This window comes from Sphaeramia orbicularis, chromosome 18, assembly GCF_902148855.1.
Source record: "Sphaeramia orbicularis chromosome 18, fSphaOr1.1, whole genome shotgun sequence".
Classification (NCBI taxonomy): domain Eukaryota; kingdom Metazoa; phylum Chordata; class Actinopteri; order Kurtiformes; family Apogonidae; genus Sphaeramia; species Sphaeramia orbicularis.
In genome coordinates this window covers 8144524-8164046 of record NC_043974.1, presented here as the reverse complement: position 1 = coordinate 8164046, position 19523 = coordinate 8144524, and the positions used below count along the sequence as shown (strand labels likewise).

Genomic DNA, 19523 nt, shown 5'->3' with positions numbered 1-19523 from the left:
AAACTCATCATAGAAAGACCCATCTAGTGGCTGTCAGTGGTATTACAACTTTAAAATACTATGAGGTCCTTGTGTGTTGGGTAACTCAAAACAAATTGATAAAATAAATCCAGACAAAAGATATATCATTAACCTTTTAGTAATATTTGCCAAATTTCACATTCATTGCACTAAATTTGCACACCAGCATCCAAATATTATTGTTTTTAAAGCACTCCCCCCCCCCCCAATTATTTAGATAATCTGAACAATTATAAACTCTAAAGCAAGTAAAATAAAAAAGACTGTCAAACATATAATCTTATTTCATTTATATAATTTCTATTTTTATACCTCAAGCTTTTTTATTTTGATTTACTGTTATTTTTTATTTTTACTTACATTTGTATCTATATATTGAAAATGTAAAATATTTTGTGAAATGTGAAATATTTGATGTTGATATTTTAATGCAATATTATTATGTATACATACTGTTCAATTGTTCATTGTGCAATAAAAATAAATAAATAAATAAATAAATAAATAAATAAATAAATAAATGAATAAATGCTAACGTCAGCTAATGTAGCTACATTAGACTAACAAGCTGAGTGTCACAAACTATTGGTAAACCTCTTATAAGAGTAACTTCTTAAGCATGATGCAGTAGAGCTGCCGGTGAAGGGAAAATATACTTAATTCAACAATTAAATCAATCAATAAATCAATCCAGTCAAACAAACATACCATGCCAGCCAAACTATAAATTATGCATAACATTAAGTCGTAATATGACACAAACAGGTGAGTTATATAAAGATTCACCCATTGTATTTTGTCATGGATATGGAAATTGGCGATGCAAGCTACAGTTGTTTTTGTGTGTCAGGCTTTAAACATATTTAAGGATATTGATCTACCTTTGGATGTAACGTCTAGTGGCCATTCAAGGAACTGCAGGGTTTGATACTCTGTATTGTCCACACTTTTAAGCTTCAGAGGTTGCTGCTTGATTTGGTCTTCAGTTTATTTAGTACACATCATAACAAGTTTGTCTCATGAGACTGCATCCATTCATTATTTAACATTGCTCTCAAACATAAATGGGACCATATTAACTGTATGATTTTGTGAATCTCATTCATCTGTGCTTTATTTTTCCCACATTTTTCTTAGGAAACAGAGACATCAAGCACAGATGCTGCAGGGTAATGGAAGGAGACACAAATGGACCTTTAAGACTTCAGGTAAGCTCTAAAAATGATTCTGATTGAACATGGGATGTAGGCTAAGAGTTATTTGATAATGTTGCTATAGACTAGATAAAGTTTTGTCTGCAGTCAGTGTGAGTGAGTAGGATTTTGCAGGAAGTAAGTGTGAGTAAAAGTAAACCTGAATGCCTCTTGAATTAAGATCATAAATTAGCTAAGTGTCTGGTTTGTTATCTACTTATCCACTGTTTAAGATCTTGACACTCAACAACACTCACCTCTGGACTAATTCAACCTGCATTAAAAGTAAAATTATGTAACATATTACTGTGCATGATGAATGATACTGCAGACCTGTGTTATAGGGCATCTTAAATTTAGGATAAAACAGATACAAATTGCTTGGGTTTAGTGGGGTTTTTTTTAGGCTCAGTTACTGTCCTGGGAGGAATGATGCACCCTATTAACCCATTTATCTATAAAATCCTGGAATAAGTGATAAGGTCACCAGCAGAGCCCAAAGTCATATTATCAAATGGAATTAATTACATAAAGTCATAAACTGAAAGATACAATATCAAACAGAAAACAATATTTGGTATTTTAGTTTAACAGTTAACAGTTTAACCTTAACAGTTATAATCACATTTATTACAGGTACATATTCTGAGGTTTGGAGGTTGGAGGTTTCCCTGTTGCAAAACTAAAATGTCCCACACAGAAACAGTCACATTGTATGATTTCAGTTGTGTAATATGTATTCAAGTGCTGCTGTCCCAATCTGGAAATCTGTTTGTGGACTGAAGGAAGGCCTGGACCTGTCTTCCTTTGCTAGAGTTTACGAAGAAAGACTCAAGCTCCGTGTTGTCTTGGTTAATTTCTTATGTGACTCAGGAATTTGTGTCTCCTACTTTTTCTTCTTTCTTTCTAAACCCACTTGTTCGAGGCAGCCTCGTTTTTGCACCAAATAAGCCAGCTGACATCTTTCTTTCTTTCTTTCTTTCTTTCCTCTTAATGTGATGAGCTATTCTTTTACTAACATGCTCTAAACAATTTCTTTTTCTTTCCTCTTTTGCTAATTCATTAAAAAAAAAAAAAAAAAAATGTCATTTTTGCAATCAATTTTAGTCATGTTATTTTTTGTAAAATAACATAAGAGTTTTATGTTATTGTACATTTGTTGCAAAGTTTATCCATAGACAGACATCAAAATATGTCCTCATTATTAACCTAAACATTGGCCATTAACTGTACAGACCCACAAACCCTAAAATATATGAATATGTTTACCTTTGCTGCAGTTTCTCCATGAACACCAGGGCAAAAAATACCAACCTCACACATAATGTGATTGTTGAAGATCCCATTCCACAGTACGTACATAAGTAATAAAGGCATTAAATCATTTCTGCTTAGACAAGACTTTATGTTAGACTTATCTTACAGGGCTGGATGCACATATGTACAGTATAAGAATTATATTTGCAATATTTAAATAGCATTAAGACTGGATCCAAGGGTCACGGTACAAACCATAAAACTTTCCCAGATAGTGCCACCATCACTTTGCCTGCCTCTCCTTTTCTTCTGGACCTCATTTCCCAGTCTTCCTCTTCTTGCTCTTACCTTCCCTCCTCTCCTTCTTCTTCCTCCTCTTCCTCCTCCTGTCAGCCAGGTTTCCTTCTGTCTCTCTGGGAAACACCAGACTGTTGCGCTCTGCGCCGCGGCGTCAAGTAAACCAGAATAAAACCTGACGTTTGGAGATGTCGCTTCAAAGTAAAAGCCCATATCAGAGACAGTGGATTACTTCAAAATGAGCTGAATTCTGCATGATGTGCTAAATAAGGAGTGTGGTGATGACTTAAAAGCTGTAAATAACAGATAGACATAGATCTTCCGTCATTTACAGAGAGAGGCGGGATGATCCTGAAGTGTTCAGATTTAAAGTGTGTAGTTAATCTACGGATGAAAAGAATATTTCAAGAAGAATTTAAAGCAATTTGAGTTAATGGACATGAATATGCATTTCCAACCTAATCTGGCTCTTGCGCAATAATAAGCATAAACGTTAAACTATAATTTCTCTATTACACTTTAATGTCGTTATTTGGCTTTTGATTTTGAAAGTGTGAACCGGATGTTTTGTGTGTTATGTACAGTCAAATTTGATACCAGTCCTCGGAGCAGCTGAGACTCCTCTCTTCACCCAGAAAAAAAAAGAAAACCTCACAGTCAAAAACAATGAGGGCGCACGACGCGCAACTCGCTCCAAGCCTCTCCAACAGCAGCGGAGTTTTTCCTCCAGGAGGATCCATAGCATGCGTTTGTGCGCCAGACGAAGGGAGACGGATTATAGGGATATAACTTGACTATCTGCGGAGTTTGTGATTTTTTTATTTTTTTATTTTTTGGGAAGGAATCATGCCTTTTTGCAAACGGACGATACTTCCGAAAGATGTGTGCAAACCTGACGGCAGGAGGCTGCGTCCACAGGCGGCGGAGATTTTCGGTGACTTGGCGGACGTGTGCGGCTTCACCCTGTGCTCGGTGCTCAGGCAGCTCTCGGATCTGTCCCGGCACTCGGTGAGCATCCTGGAGGAGCTGGAAGGAGAGCTGGTGTCCATCTGCCACCGGTCCGGAGCGCTGGAAGGCAGAGTGGTCCGGCTGCAGAGGCACGTCGCCGTGATGGTCAGCAGACCTCCACCAAGAAGTAAGATCCATGCACTTAAAACCCCCCAGCTCAGATTATAAATAAAAACACACCTGAAGCCAGATTTCAGCTCCAGAGTGAGAGCATCTTCCTTAATCTGGTGTGAGTGAAGTCAGTGGTGTCAAACTTTGGCCAATAAGCTGCTTTTTCCAGAATGATGTGTTTTTTTTCTGCCTTGTGATGGTTAAAGATTAATGTTCATGACTCACTGTGACTGCAAGTAGTTGTTGTCATCACTGCACTGTGCTTGTGAGTAAGTGAGAGGTTTATTACTGGAGGGGTCCTTGTTGTCAGCTGGCATAGAGGTGACCTGCAGGAAATCTACTGGTTTAACACATGAAAACTGTGAAGATTTGCTGATAAAAGTGTGAAAGTCAATGTGAAACTTGAGTGCATAGCAGAGTGTGACATTCAAGAGGGTGTAGAGCACACAAACATGCCAATAACTGATGTAAGACTAGTGTAAGATGATAAATGAGTTGTGTGTTTTAGGTTTCAAAGTTTAGCTGGGACTTTGGAAAGCTGCATGTCTAAGTTTACATGACGCTCCTGAAGGCGTCATACTGTGGGTGTGGAGAGTGGAATGTGAGCGTGGTGTAACTGCAGAGATGTCATGCGTGTTTTTTGGAGTACTGTCTTTCTACCTGTCATTATGCCCTCCACCTCCTCCTTTTACTGCTCCTGCTTTTGTATTTATATCTGCGCCTGGGTGTTTCAGATTTGGAATTAAAGTCAGGTTTTTGTGGGTGAAGACATCTAAGTTTAGACTGAAGATGATGCTCTCACTCTGCCACCTCCGTGCAGTTTGAAAACTTACAGGTTACAGTAAAGAACAGAAGTAGAAAGAAAACTTCCAAAGGATGACATCCTGGTGAAGTGCTTAAAAAGTGCAGTTATCCTGTGAGCTTGCCTGCAGTTGGTCTTAATGCTGATGTACTTTCAAAGAAGTTGCTTTAGTGTTGTTATTGTCATTTTCTGCAGACACTATCAGACATTGATGAGTCCTACTCAAGGTCAGAGTGAGGATCAGAAACTCAAACAGCCAGCTAAGCATCTGCTGCCACTTTACAAGAAAAGGGCACCTATAGGTGACGTCTGTACAGGAGTCAAATCAGAAGCTGCACAGGGTTTGGAGCTAGTTTTACTTTTATTCTAATTGTCCACTCTCCATCACTCTTGTATGAAAGATGGTTTCAGTAGATGTGTAGGTTGGGTTGCTGACCTGTAAATTGAGAAGTTTTTGTATGTTTTCAAAGGTGGCAGGTGACCCCCTGGGTATCAGCCGATACACTGATCTACAAGTAAAATGCCCCCAGAATAAAAGTAGTGAAACTTTACCAAGTTTGAGTTATTAATAAGGGAAAATTAAGACAAAACGTTGGTTGACTGTAGTTTCCAAAGATACAGTCTGAGCTCAAATTGTGAAAGTCTTAGAATTAATGAGAGAATGGGTTTTACTCAAAAGGAATGTTTGTCTCAAGATCTACCAGAACTACTTCAAAACACTGCCTATACATTACAATACATTCACTTTTCAGGTTCTTTCTAGTGAAAGATTAATAAATCTATTATATAAACGTACATAAACCAATATATATGTGTAATAACACCTCATCACATACATTGAAAACATCAACTAATCAGCACTTTTGTCATTTGTTTTCCAGGTGATGGAACATTTAATCTCTGAGAGAGTTAATTAAAAAAAAAAAAATTGCCCAATGTAGGTGATGTTTTCTTTAACAGTTTTACATTTTGTACAGGAGTCGAATCTTGAGTGAGGAGGTGAAGGAGCGGGTTGCCAGACGTTTCGCACCCAGGCAGTTCACCTCCTCCCGTTCGCACCTGAAGTCTGGACGTTTCGCCTCCCCGTCAAGATGTGTCACTTCACAAACCCACTGGGTATAATTAGCATGGTTTCTAATCATCTGGTGAGGGTGGCAAGGGGTAATCTCTCGAAGCCCTCCCCCCAAAACTCTGTCACTCAGCTATACAATATTACATTGATTTTGATGCTTCATTGCATAGCACATTTGAAACTCCTCCCCCAGTATATTAATGTTTACATTAATTAGTTTAGAAGAAGATATTCGAAATACTGTATGTGTAAGATAAATTATATTCATTTCAAGATCACAAGATCTACACTACAAATGATATGTGAAATGCTATTTTCAAAGTTACTGGGGGGCAAACTAATGAAACTATTCATCTTTTCAACAAATTGAGGTTGGATTTCAATCATGATACAGTGTCAAATTTGTCATGGGAAAATAAAATATTAATAATTTTATTAAGGTTGAATAAGGAGTTGGTTAGAAACCTAACATGCACTTCTATAATTTTTAATAAGATGATGTTTACATTAATTAGTTTAAAAGAAGATATTCTATATATGTATAAGAAAACTCGAAACGTCTTTATCCCGGGGTTCGAAACGTCCATGCCGGGTGTGAGCCATCTCATGCTCCAAAGGTCCAGGGTCCAAAAAGACCTGCTCCCAAGTGGTGTAGGGTTTGGCAGCAGTTTGACAGTTATTCTAACTACAGTCCACACTCTTTTGGAGGCACTCTCCATCAGTCAGATCCTCTAGTGTGAGAGGCTGTTTTAGGAGATGCTCACAGACCTGTAACTTCAGCAGTTTTGTATGTTTTCATGGATTTTCCAGGATGGCAGGTGACCCTTGAGTGTCAGCAAATTGATTACAAATTTTACAAAATGAAGAACTCCATGGTGAATCTTATCATATGTGCACTACTACAGTAGACAGACACAGACACAGATGAACTGCACTGATCCCCAAGGGGAGATTCACTTTTTTAATCAGCTCAAAAAAAATAAAAAGAAAGAAAGACTGAATCATCAGACTGAGGTGTTGTCGATGTCACTTCTTTGCAGCCATCTGCCTTGTTTGAAGTTTCAGAGCAGATTTGTGGTTGTGCATGATATTTGCATGGATGCTTTTGTCCCAAATCCTGAGTGCATATACTCATTCTAACATTAGTGCAATCAGGACACATGCATAGTTAGGTTTGGAGATGCATGATGGGAGATTTGCAGCCAGGTTTTCTATGCGAGCTTTGCACAGACTCCCTGCAGCCCGTTTGCTCCTTCTTTGTTTGCATTACAGCCCAAGAGTGAGCAAATGAATAAGGCGAACTGAACACGAGTTTATGAGGCTGTCAGCTCTGTGTGTGTGTGTGTGTGTGTGTGTGTGTGTGAGCACGTACAATATGATAAGAGAGAAAGTCCCTCTAAACACAGACCAGATGTAGCGCTGGAGAGAGGAGAGGAAGACAGATAAAATGTAGCCCGTCGTCCTTTAGTTTACTTTACAGAAAGGAACTAACTTGTTGGATTGTATGTGTGTGTGTGTGTGTGTGTGATCATGTATTTATCTGTGTTCCTATATGCAAGATGCACAGATCCCCACTCATTTCTGTCTTTTCTAAATTCTGTGTGGGCTCTAGGCAGTTGCATGTACAGTATCACTGGTATGTGGGCAGAAGCACACGGCTAAATAATCAATAGAGGCGGCCTGGGCCTTCATCTCTCATCATCATCCTCGCTCGTTCTCCCTTTTTGCCTCCTACTGTCACAACAAACATGAAAGATGTTGATCTACAGAAAAGAGAGAATAATAAGGCATAAACAATGTAATGTCAGGATTTATTTAGTATTCTTGACCCAATTCCTTGTCAACCAAAGTTACAGTAGCTTTAGAACCTGTCTTTATCTTCATTTCAGACCACGCTGATTGATTTCCTGTCATTTCTTTCAGGGCATTCGCTGTCTTTTTATTGAAACAAACAAAATGTAACAGGTTTTCTGTGTTTTTGTCTTTTGAGACAAAAGGTCCTCCAGAAGAGAATTTGTGAATTTCTCAAAATACTAACATGTGATGTTGGATTCAGTTAGATTTTTCTGCAGAAAAACCTGAATATATGATATTTCATTCGTGAAGGTAAGTGTTGACCTCCATTAATAAAGGTCATAGGGATGCACCGATACAACTTTTTCAGTTCCGATGCTGATACAGATGCTGGGACCTTGCGCATTGGTCGATACCCAATACTGATCCAATATCATTGTTGATTTAAGAAGCTACAAACCTTACCTGGTGCAGTGTTTCCTGTGGAACTGATCACTTGGTGCGTGCACAGGTCAGCCAGTTTCTGTCCTACTTATTCATACTTATCCATACATATTCAATAAGTACCCCGTGCATATCTCACAATATGATCTACAGTGCTGACGTTGGCCATTAAGTGTCCATAAATGTCTGTCCCTTACACCTCTCTCTCTCTCTCTCTAATTTCATGAGGTACACACAAGGTTACAGGTGCCAATAGTGTGCCACGGCAAAACCTTTCCAGTGGAAACGTTGCTGTTGTGGTAAGCGGGCCTGGTTCTAGGGGCGGGCAATACCCCCCTAAACAAATGTCCTGCCCCCTCAAATTAAAGTTTACGAAGGTATGGAAAAGGAAAATGAGCAGCACAACAGCAGGAGGCTAGGAGGAATAAAGTTTCACTTTCTACTGTCGTATGGTCTGCATGTACTTGTTGTGAGGTATGTAACAGACTGCCCCCCCCAATTTATTCCCCCCAAGGATTGGTCTTAAGGATTGATTGCTTTTACCGATTCCCGATCCAGCTAAAATGTTGATATCGGAGCTGATATCTAATCCTTATATCAGATCAGTGCAACCCTAAAAGATCCACGGGAAAAGGTGGAATATCATCAATTTATTCTGAATTTCACCACCTTACTTTAATTTTGTTATCTATCAAAACTCTCAAATATTTTAATCTTAACACAAAAATGAAAAACATATGCAAATAAATCACTTGACCATCTACTGATATCATTTAGATAAAAAACGGCATAAAAATATAGTTGTAAAAATAGTGTGATTAGCAACAGACGATAAGACAAAGAACATCATATTAAAATTTGTACATTTTTACATTTTATTGCACAGCTCTATTCAGTCGGTCATATGTTGATGGTACAACACACCTGTTACATGGCAGGTTGTGTGTCATTTGTAGTACATCTCAGTATTGAAGGATGTGATTATCTGTTCAGGACCCAAGGAGGCAGTGTTTGGAAATGCATCTGAACTTTGGATATTCATTATTTACTATCATGGTTCTGTGATTTACATTCCATGCATTTACATTAAACTATACTATATGGACAAAAGCATTGAGACATATTGAGTTCAGTGTTCTTTCTAACAGGGGCCTGGACTACAAACCCATACTGACAAATGTCATGATATAATATGATATTGCAGTAAATATCATAGTTGTGTGTCTGTATATGTCAGCCCTGTGAGGAACTGGTGACATGTCCAGGGTGAACCCAGCCTCCACCCGTTTGTAGCTGGGATATGCTCCAGCACCCTTGCAACCCTCTAGAGATTTAAATGATTTGGAAAATGAATGAATGAATTTCATCGTTAGGGTAAATATTGTTTACTTTGTCATGTAAAGCACTTAAAACGTCCTTTAAAATTTTACTTAATTTAATACAATATTGATTTTTTTTTATCATTATCATTGTATTAAATGTTCTATCTCTAATTTTCAGAAATATTTGTCATGTTTTGACCATAAATAATCATTTTAAGCCACATGTAACAGTGTGGTTTCTTCAACTCTCACTCAGGAAGAAAAAACTGAAATTTCGGGTTTATAGTTATAATTTTTAATTACTGACAATGCATTTTTATTATAATAATATTTCAGATCAAGATATGCAAAGTCCTACAAGCTGTAGGTATAAAGGGTCTCATTTGTCTCATTAATTACGTTCATATAGTGTCAACAAATTTTCCATTGATCATATGTCTTTCAATAAAAGTGAGAATATGCAGGATTCATGGACAATTATTAATAATAATATAATCTTTGTAGCAATTGCTGAAAAAAAAATACACCCCTCAGAAGGGTGAAAAAAAACACACATACACATAAATAAATATATGTATGTGTGTGTGTGTGTATATATATATACATACATACACACACACACACACACACACACACACACACATATATATATATATATATATATATATATGTATATGTATAAAAAACATCCTATTATAGTTTAGTTACTTGGTCAGAGTTGCATAAGACCTCAGTGAACATGTTCCAGCCTTGGATGAGAAGAGTTTTTCCACCCGTTGTTAAGTTTGTTCAGGAGTCCGAGTTGTGGCTCCCAGGACTTCGTCCAGAGCATCAGAGGCTTTGGCACCAGCGTCCTGTGGGTCACCCTGATGCAGGAAGAGCACATCCGTCGTCCCCCTGCTCGATAACACGCCTGTGTGTGAGCTCTTTCCACTGGAAGTCGTCACTCAGAAGGTCCTGAACTGAAGGAGTTTGCCCTCTGCAACACCTCCTCTACACATTTCTGTTTCTCATTCTCACACGGGGTTCATTTCCTGCCATTTTCAGCTGGCTGCTGTTGACCCAAAATGGGGCAGGAGTATCCCAAGTATGTGAATGGGAACCAGGGTTTTGTGTTTTCTTTTTGTGCCTTTTTCCAACTTAACTCTGGGAAACTACATTCCTCCTTTGGCTCGAGTGTGATTTTATGGGCTGATTTCGCTGCAGTTTATTGTAACAAAGTAGTCTTTAGTCAATCTGACGGGATGAAGACTGGAGCTGAACAGTTCGCTTTAAGTGGGAGCAGGAGAGTTTGACTGTAATCCATAGAGAAACAAACGGAAAGAAATATCAGCCTTTTCTATGCTCTCTGTGCTCATTTTGAACAACATTTAACTTATGGCCACATCCCAATGAGTGATCTCACAGCAGGTGTTTTCCCTTCGCTGTCAAAGCCAATACACCTGCTGTGACATCACATTGTAGGGTGTGGCCTTGAGCCGAACATGCTAAAGGTCGAGGCCCCAGAGAGGAGTGTCAGCCTCACAAACATGCAATTATCCAAATCACAGTAGAGTTGTATTATTTTAACAGAACTGTGGAGAATCCCAGCATGGCTTTGTTTGGTCATACACATGTGACTTCATTCACACAATGAAGAACATTCACACAAACATTTATGCAGACATGCACATATGGACACTTTTTGCTAATATTCAACAGCTCTAAACAGGTATTTATCCCTCTGCAGGTCACACTTTGTCAGACATTCTGAGCAGCATTCAATAATAAACAGAAGAGAGGATAAACAGGAGTAAACATAACTGCATGCACTCTAAAAAGTTTATATTTGCATCAAATATTGAGTATGTAGAGACCATACTTGTAGGTTTAGCTGTTGGTTCTGTTTCTGATGTACATCAAGGGCTTGAAAAAGGTACTTGATCCATACGTCTTTGTAGAGGACTTGCATCACTGACTATGTTAACATGTACACCATACTACAGTTTTTGCTGAATTTTGTAACTTCTAAATTTTTATACCCATTAGAAAAAGTTTTATCAGTGTATTTTGCAAAGAGTGCTACATTTTCAGTTGTTTAGCATTGCTAAGTTAATTTATAGTGATTTGTGAGGGTCTAGCTGCTTGTTTAGTGTAATTTAACTCCCATAGGTTGTGTTTTTTGGGTTTTTTTTTTTTCTTTACTGCTGCTCAAAAATATAACTGGTGAAATAATGACTTCAGACAATAAAACATTACTGTAAATATATGAGCAGCTGGTACAGCTACAGATACCCAGTCTGATTTACACAGAGGCCTGACCATTTTTGGTTCATTATAAAACTTCGGAAAAACAAATGATGCCTGCATGGTCTAGGTAATTAATGGAAAGACTGCAGCCATCACAGATTTATGCACATTTAAGAAAAAGTATCTGTTGTTCTTGTCAGATATCAACAGTAAAAATACGTAACTCACACATTTCAGCCTCCAGAAACTAGAGGAAACAAGGGGGAAACCTGTGGCTGCCATTTTATAGGAAGGTAAGAAAGGTTGTGATTTGGTTTGATCACATCACCCAGTCCTACTATCAAGATTTTTATATGACTATTGAAAATGTGTGAAAATATTCTATTAATATTCCTGTTTACATACAGCAGCTCATACTGTGATATACTCATGCCGTTTTACTTCTTTGTTAAAATAAGTTCTCCACCTGTAGCAGAATGTTTTACCACTTTCATTCTTTCAAACACTGTCTTGAAAAGGTCAGATTTGTGATATTTACCCAAAAGCGTGTTTCTAGCCAAACCAGGCAAGAAAACAACAACAACAACAACAGAACACAAAACTGAGATGCACTCTGGATTTATGTCCAAAAGATGCTCCTAAAACTGGAATGATTTCAGCAGAAAATACGGCTTTATTTGAAATTGTATTTTGGGAGTATTTTAGACTTTCATGTCAAATCTGAGAAACAAGGCGATTTTCTTGTGCAGAAAAAGTTAAATATAGTGCCTTTGCTTTCCATATTAGACAGGAAGTTTGGAGTAGGAGCATCATAACTATCATTTCAAAAACATTTCTATACAAGGTTGGCTGTTTTTAAGAACAACTTTAACATATGTAGGCCTACATCAATTTCACATTATGATTTACCTCAGAATTACCTCAGAAAAGACCCAAACAGCCGCTGGTGATCAAAAGCATCTACTAAATTTATTATTATTATTTAAATTTATTGAACTAAAAATCACTAATCCTATCAATACATGTAAATAATTCTGGTACATTGCAGTTTCTCACCTTTTCAGCAGCATCAGATATGACCCATTTGGATGTTCAGAGACTTCATGAACATGGAAATACTGTCATCATCTGCAACATTGATTCACCAGTAAAACCCATATAGCCTGATATAATAAACTTTGAATATACTCTGACCTTTTATGGACATCTACATTAAAAAACGTAAATCACAGTGAATGTAAATCACAGTGAATGGTATTATAATAAATGGTGATAAATAACTTAGGTAAGGTAAAGAAACATTCACTAGAAAATCACCACAAAAATAGATTTAGAACTTTAAGGGTTGAAGGGACATCTGTCTAACTTTTCAAAAGTTGCTCTTTTACATCAATCCTGAAGTAAATGTCCATCAGTGCCATGTTCTACACCTGTATGGGCTGCCAAAGGCCAGTAAAAATGCAGGATAATCCACAGCACAGTGATGTCCTGTTGATCTTTCTGTGTTAACTATGGATGTCATTCCAGAGCCTGTTATGAAATCAGATGGTTTAACAAGGCTTAGACTCCCCTCTCCTTCTCCTCCTAATTCCCTCTGACCTCTTTCGTTCCCACGAGTAGACGTCAACCTCATGACTCAGTGTCCCTCCCTGTTGGCCCCTCTGAAATTCCCCTTCTCCCTCTTTTTTACTTTATTTTCTTTCTTCTTCATCCTCCAGCATACGTTTGACAGACAGTGACATGCGGAAGGCCAAAAAGAAAAAAAAAAAACTTCCTATAAATGCTATTTTGGAGCTGGTTTTCAGAGATATATTCAGGTTCTGACCCTGCAAAATACTGCATTCAGTGGCGGTGCATAACTTTGGACATGTCAACTTCCATTTTGGAGATGTTCTGTATCCCTAACATGTTTTTTATCACTTGCGAAGGCTGTGAATTCGAACATCTTTTCAGTGTCAAAGTGTTCGCTGGCCACCCCCCTCTCCTCCTCCTCCTTTACCACCACCACATCTCTCTTCCTACTGGCGGTGATTCAGAGGGCAGCAGCAAAAACTTCTACCACACTGCTGGGGAGAAGGATTTATTTTTATTAATCTGATTTAGTTTTTAGAGGAATTTAATATTCATGGATGTACACTTGCCAGAAACAATCTAATTAGCAGATGCTTATAAACCAAGTGAAATTATTTGTCATAACAATAACTTTATCTCAGCAACCGTAAAACTTAAAGCAATTTCTGTTTTTTATTTGTACTAGAGGTGGGGGACACAAATCACATGACTTGACTTGAGACTTGATTAAGTGGTGAAAGACTTTTTTAGACTTATTAATATCCACCTGACACATCTCTACTTGCCCTGTAGCAGGTGACCCCAGACTAATGACAGTCATACATTTGATTTTTGACACATCGGATGATTTCTAATGCAAACCAAGGATGCAGCAGAGGAGCAGAGACCGGCTGAACTGACTGTTGTTACAATGACAGGTTGTGTCAAATTCAAATGTCCTATATTAGCAACTTGATGGTGAAAGTGTTATAGTGCTAAATCCAACTTGTGTCATTAGAGGAGACATAGGAGACCAGTTGCAACATTTTCGGTCATGAGCTTTAGTAGTCTCATTTCTTTTCTTCTGCTCAGTGGAAGTGCAACACCTAGTTGTAAAATCCGGTATATTGTTTAGGTTTGGTGTTTGGCTTCATATTAAACCAGTATGAAAAATGTCATGGCTAATACACACATGGTATGAGATCTTAGAAAAACGGTTTGAGCAAGCTACATTTTGAAAATACTTAATTCAAAAGTCCAAACCCCTTTCTTCAGACCTCCCCCTGAAGCTATGCCTCCAGAGTACTGGCACATGCAATGCTTATTCTCGAGGGTTCACAGGTGCCCCGGTGGCCCCGGCAGCCCTGGTGGCTCCGGCCCTGATCCATGCATACCTCATTCAGTCTCCTCCAACACCCCCGCTCTTACAGAACAGCCCCGATTCATACCTATCTGGCTAACATTACATTTCCTAGTGATTTATGTTAGCAAAAAAACAGTTTGCCGGTGAACTCTCCGTCCTAATATAGCTAATATAGCCAAGCTCTGAATCTGGCTTAGTTTCCTGAACAAATGCTGCAACACAAGCCTTTTCATGATTTGCGACCACCTTTGGACTGTTAAAGACAATTATTCTGCAGAAATTACACAGTTTTCCAGTCGCTCATATAAATGCAGATGTGAACCAATGTAAGAAAGAACTGTGAAGTTTAGACGCCATCTTGCTTGTGCATGGCAAAAACACCAGTTTTTGGATTTAAGCCTAAATTATGATATATGAGCCTAAGACCCACAGCTTTGACTGTCAGTACAGTAAATGACTTTAAATGATTTGTTAAAATAAATCAACTAGTCTTGGTAAATCATCATGAAATTATCCAATTTAGCCTAAACACAACACAGACACACAAACCCTCCACATGTCAGCAAAAATAAATTTACTGTTGGAAATGTGGCCGCTGAGCTCTGCTCCAAAATGCTTTCAGTGGATATTTTAACCACAAACGGACGTGTGACTAAGTCCTGGTGCAACTGGTGGACATAAAGACATCAACTCTCCATTACAAACAAATAACCTCTATAAGTGGTTACACTGTATGTGCAGCAGGGATACACTGATACACTGGTAATAGTTATTTCGTGACCTTAGATATGTTGTTTGGTCAAATTTCTAGGGCCTTCTATGAGAATGGTGTCCATCTAACGCAGCAAGAATCCAAGTCAGCATATTTTTTTTCCAAATGTGGAAGTACTACTTTATAAATGTCTGTCAGTGTCACAATGTCCTAAGAGATAAAAACAAGTGAGCGTGTGTTTGAGTGTCATTAGTTAGGAGCTGAGATTAGGTGGAGGTGGAGCCGGGGGCCCCTCAGTGGTTTCTGTGGTCAGTATAGTCATTAATTACCAGTGAGGGAGGGGGGTAAAAGTGGTTAAAAAGGGTGTGTATGAGAAAGGGAAAGGACCAGGCCATCAGCCAAGGCAGGAAGGTTTTAGTGGGTTTTCCTCTCCAACTCTTTTACCTGAATCCACAATTCGCATTTTCTGGAGAACAACAGCTCTCCACTTTACCTTTCCTACTCTGTCTTAACCCGGAAATTACTTTTAAAGAGACCTGCATTTTGTCCAATGTGTGACTGTAGAATAGATTTACCCCTTCACCCTTAACATAATACTCTACACATACACAGTCCTGGTATGGGGTATGCATTGGCCCCATTTTCCCAGCAGAACACGCCCCCTTGGTTGATGCTGAGTGACTGCATTTTGGAGATAGAGCTACAAATCCAGGAGTAAATTTAGTTAAAAACCATGAAAAAAAAAGCGGTAGAAAAGAGTTGGGAAAAATGATAAGTCTGTGGTAAAAAAGTGAAAAAGTACAACAGTCAGAAACAAGCCTGAGGTACTTTGATACAAAAATTAAAGTACACCATCAACAACACGTTTCAGTCCTTGACAGGGCAGAAAGATGTGCTCACTTTTAAAACCTCATTGCATCATGGGATTTTAATCATGAGCAAAATCTGAAATCATATAAACCTTGGAGCTTACTCATCCTTTTTCCGCATTAACTAAACCAAACAGTTGTCTAAACCTGTTACAACCTACACTTCAAGTCATGCTGAACCTCTATCAGTGTGGACTTTCTCTATTTTTTGTCTCATTTGAACATTTTGGGACTTTGGGATGACTAAGAGTGACTGATCTGCCGATCTGAGAGAATGTGAAGGAGTGTACAGCTGTAGCAGGTCAAACAGATACTGGATGTGACAATGATTGTTTTGCTATTCCTTCACCTTGTGTTGCAAGATGTCCAACAAGTGCTCAGTGGGTTCAGATGAGGTGATGTCCTAGGCCAGGGGTGTCAAACATATGGCATGTGGGCCAAAAGTGGCCCACCAAAGAGTCCAATCCGGTCCGTGGGATGAACAAAGTGCAAAAATCAGACTGAAAATATTTAATGTCAAAGGTGTCAAACTCATTTTAGTTCAGGGACCACATACAGACCAATGGGATCTCTAGTGAAATAATAACATAATAATCTACAAATAATGACAACTCCGAATTTTCTTCTTGGTTTAATGAAAATATTTACATTTACAAACTATCCTTTCACAATGAAATGTGAATAACCTGAACAAATATTAACAACATGAAATGTCTTAAGAATACAATACATAGAATACTTTTTTTTTCTTAAAAAAAAAAATTCTTAGAATGAGGGCTGTCAAAATGAACGTGTTAACACAGATTAATTCATCATCATGATTAATCTGATTAAAAATTTTAACGCAATTAACCCATCTGCAGTGAAGAATGATTCTGAATGCATTTCGGTCAGTTTGTCCAAGTAGAGTTACCATCATGCATGTGCAAATGGGCAGTTGATCCAGTAGTGATGGGCAGCAGAACTAACTGATAAAGATGGAAGATGCTAAACAGTATGTTGGCCCTCTGGATGGAAAATGTGAGTAAAAAAAAACCCAAGATGGAAAAGTTATTTAAAGCTGTTTTATTTCAAGTTGCTTTGTTGAAACTGTTGAAGGTGCATACATGGTGCACACATGTCAAGTGCATATACAGTATATTCCCTTCTTTCTTGAGTCTATTTGCTCATGCAAAATGAAACACAATAAATATAGATAAAAAATGAATGATATTTAATCGTGATTAATCAAAATCAATCCACAGCTACCCTGTGATTAATCTGATTAAAAATTTTAATCGTTTGACAGCAGTACTTAGAATACTTAAGTCCAATTTTAACAATATTCTGCCTGTTACCAAGTGATTTGTGGATTTGTAGATCCTCTGTGATCTGTAAGCTGTAATGCTCATGTATAAATGATAAACTGAGACGTAATATTGTTAAATTGCACTTATTTTCCAAGTTGCATATGGTTGTTCAGGTTATTCACATTTTAATAATGAAATTTTACCTTTTCCACGTCAAAACAAAGTGAAAAAGTGTTTTTATTTTACTGGTTCGGCCCACTTAAGATCATGTTGGGTTGTATGTGGCCCCTGAACTAAACTGAGTTTGACAGCCCAGTCCTAGACAGGTCCTTCAGAAAGCGCAAGGTCAGTCTGAGTGAGGGAGAGTTTAGAGTTTGTGTCTGGGGTCAGAGTTAATGCCTTCTAACACTGTGTATACATTTCAAGCCAGCCTTTATGTGATCTTGGTGTGCTTATGGTCTGTAAGTTTGTTTTGTTTTTTTTTTATTTTGAATTTCAACATTTAAAACCAAAAACAATAAAGAAAAACAAAGAAAAGAAAACAACATATTCAAAAAGGAGCGGGATGAAGTACAACTTACCTTCTTAGCTCCCTTACCCCATCTTTTTCTACTGGCCACAAAGTCCCATGCAAGCTCCACAAAATAACTCTCAAAAAATATTACATATTTCAAAAATAAACTCTGTCCAAGCCTTCAGACAAAACGCATATTATACATATTATACATGGCTACAATAGGACACTAATTACACAAATACATACACTGTACTCCCCACATACAATATATAATAACCTATCTATCATATCATGTTTCATAGCAGCATTCTTAAAGCTCTCCATTACTCCACATTTTATATATTATATCATATGACAGATATTAGAGTTTATTAGAGTTTGTGTCTGGGGTCAGAATTAATGCTTTCCACACTGTGTATAAGTTTCAAACCAACCTTTATCTGATCTCAGTGTGCTTTTGGTCTGTAAGTTTAAGGGAGTCTGACCTTCCTTTTCTCCTGTGTAGTCTCATCATCTGTTGCCAGGGTCAAACTGCTAATGTTCTGGTGTGACAATGAGCTTTAGACACTAGAAGATTCACTAACTGGGACAGAAAAGTCAGAAAGGTGTATATTAACTGAGCTCTTTCTCTGTATAGTTTCCATTTCTGCTTCAACAGAAATTTCAAATTGCTGTTACAATCCTTGGAAATATTACAGTAATTATTAGAGGCCATATTTCCACCAGTCTAAGCTGTCCAGTTTCAGCAGCATTGTGCAGCCCTAAACTATAATGAACCACCACTGTGTTCGATTTAAGGAATGTGATGGTTATCTTGTACCATACATCAGACCATTTCCATGCATATTGTACCCAGATCTACACAACATGACCTGTTTTTCATGAAATATTGCCTGACAGTATGTCATGTTGAAACAGATAAACTAGTGTGCATGCTTATGACCTCATGAACAGTACGTAGGTCAACTGAGGTATTGTGTTCATGCCATCTAGTCTTTCAGGCAACATTTTTGTCCTTTTAAGTTAAGGTGTGTGCAAAAGAAATTTAGAGGTGTGATAGTAAGCACATTACACATATTAGAAAGTAATTGTTGAAAGTATGGCTACACTTGGACACATATGCATTTGTCAGAATCTGAATTAATGGTGGGGTGTGAGATGTTTTCCTGGAACATTTTTTACTATATTGCTTAAAATCCCTTTCACACCCCGATTACAACCAATTAAATAAATGCTCTAACACAAAAATAAAAAAATTTAGTTACCCGTGAAATGGACGGGACTGAAAAAACACCATCCAATCATTTTAAGCGCCCAATCAAAATGATCTATCAAACTCAACTGCCATTTGTCCCTCCTCCCTCTGCACGTATCCCCCTTTGTGCATGAATCGTGCATTCTCAGAGGCTTAGAGCACCGGTACAGGAAACGAAGACAGAGCCAGAGCTTGGCTATATTAGTTATATTAGGATGAAAAGTTCACCGGCAAACTGTTTTGTCACCAACATAAATCACTAGGAAATGTAACGTTAGCCAGATAGGTATGAACTGGGGCTGTTCTGTGAGAGTGGGGGTGTTGGAGGAGACGGAATGAGGTATGCATGGATCTGAGCAGGGGTCGTATCCCGAACCGGAGCTGGAACTGGGGCCGGGGCCAGAGCCAGAGCCGGGC

At 38.1% G+C, this 19523-nt stretch overlaps 1 protein-coding gene across 2 annotated transcripts in view; it reads left to right on the top strand.

The window, feature by feature from the left end:
• Positions 1 to 3543: 3543 nt before the first annotated feature.
• nhsl2 (NHS-like 2) overlaps positions 3544 to 19523 on the top strand; it is a 231429-nt gene continuing 215449 nt past the window's right edge. For both annotated transcript variants that reach the window (XM_030162051.1, XM_030162050.1), the window contains exon 1: positions 3544 to 3903. In XM_030162051.1, the coding sequence (XP_030017911.1) occupies positions 3615 to 3903 (289 nt within the window). In that variant the 5' untranslated portion in view covers positions 3544 to 3614. The remainder of the gene's footprint in view (positions 3904 to 19523) is intronic.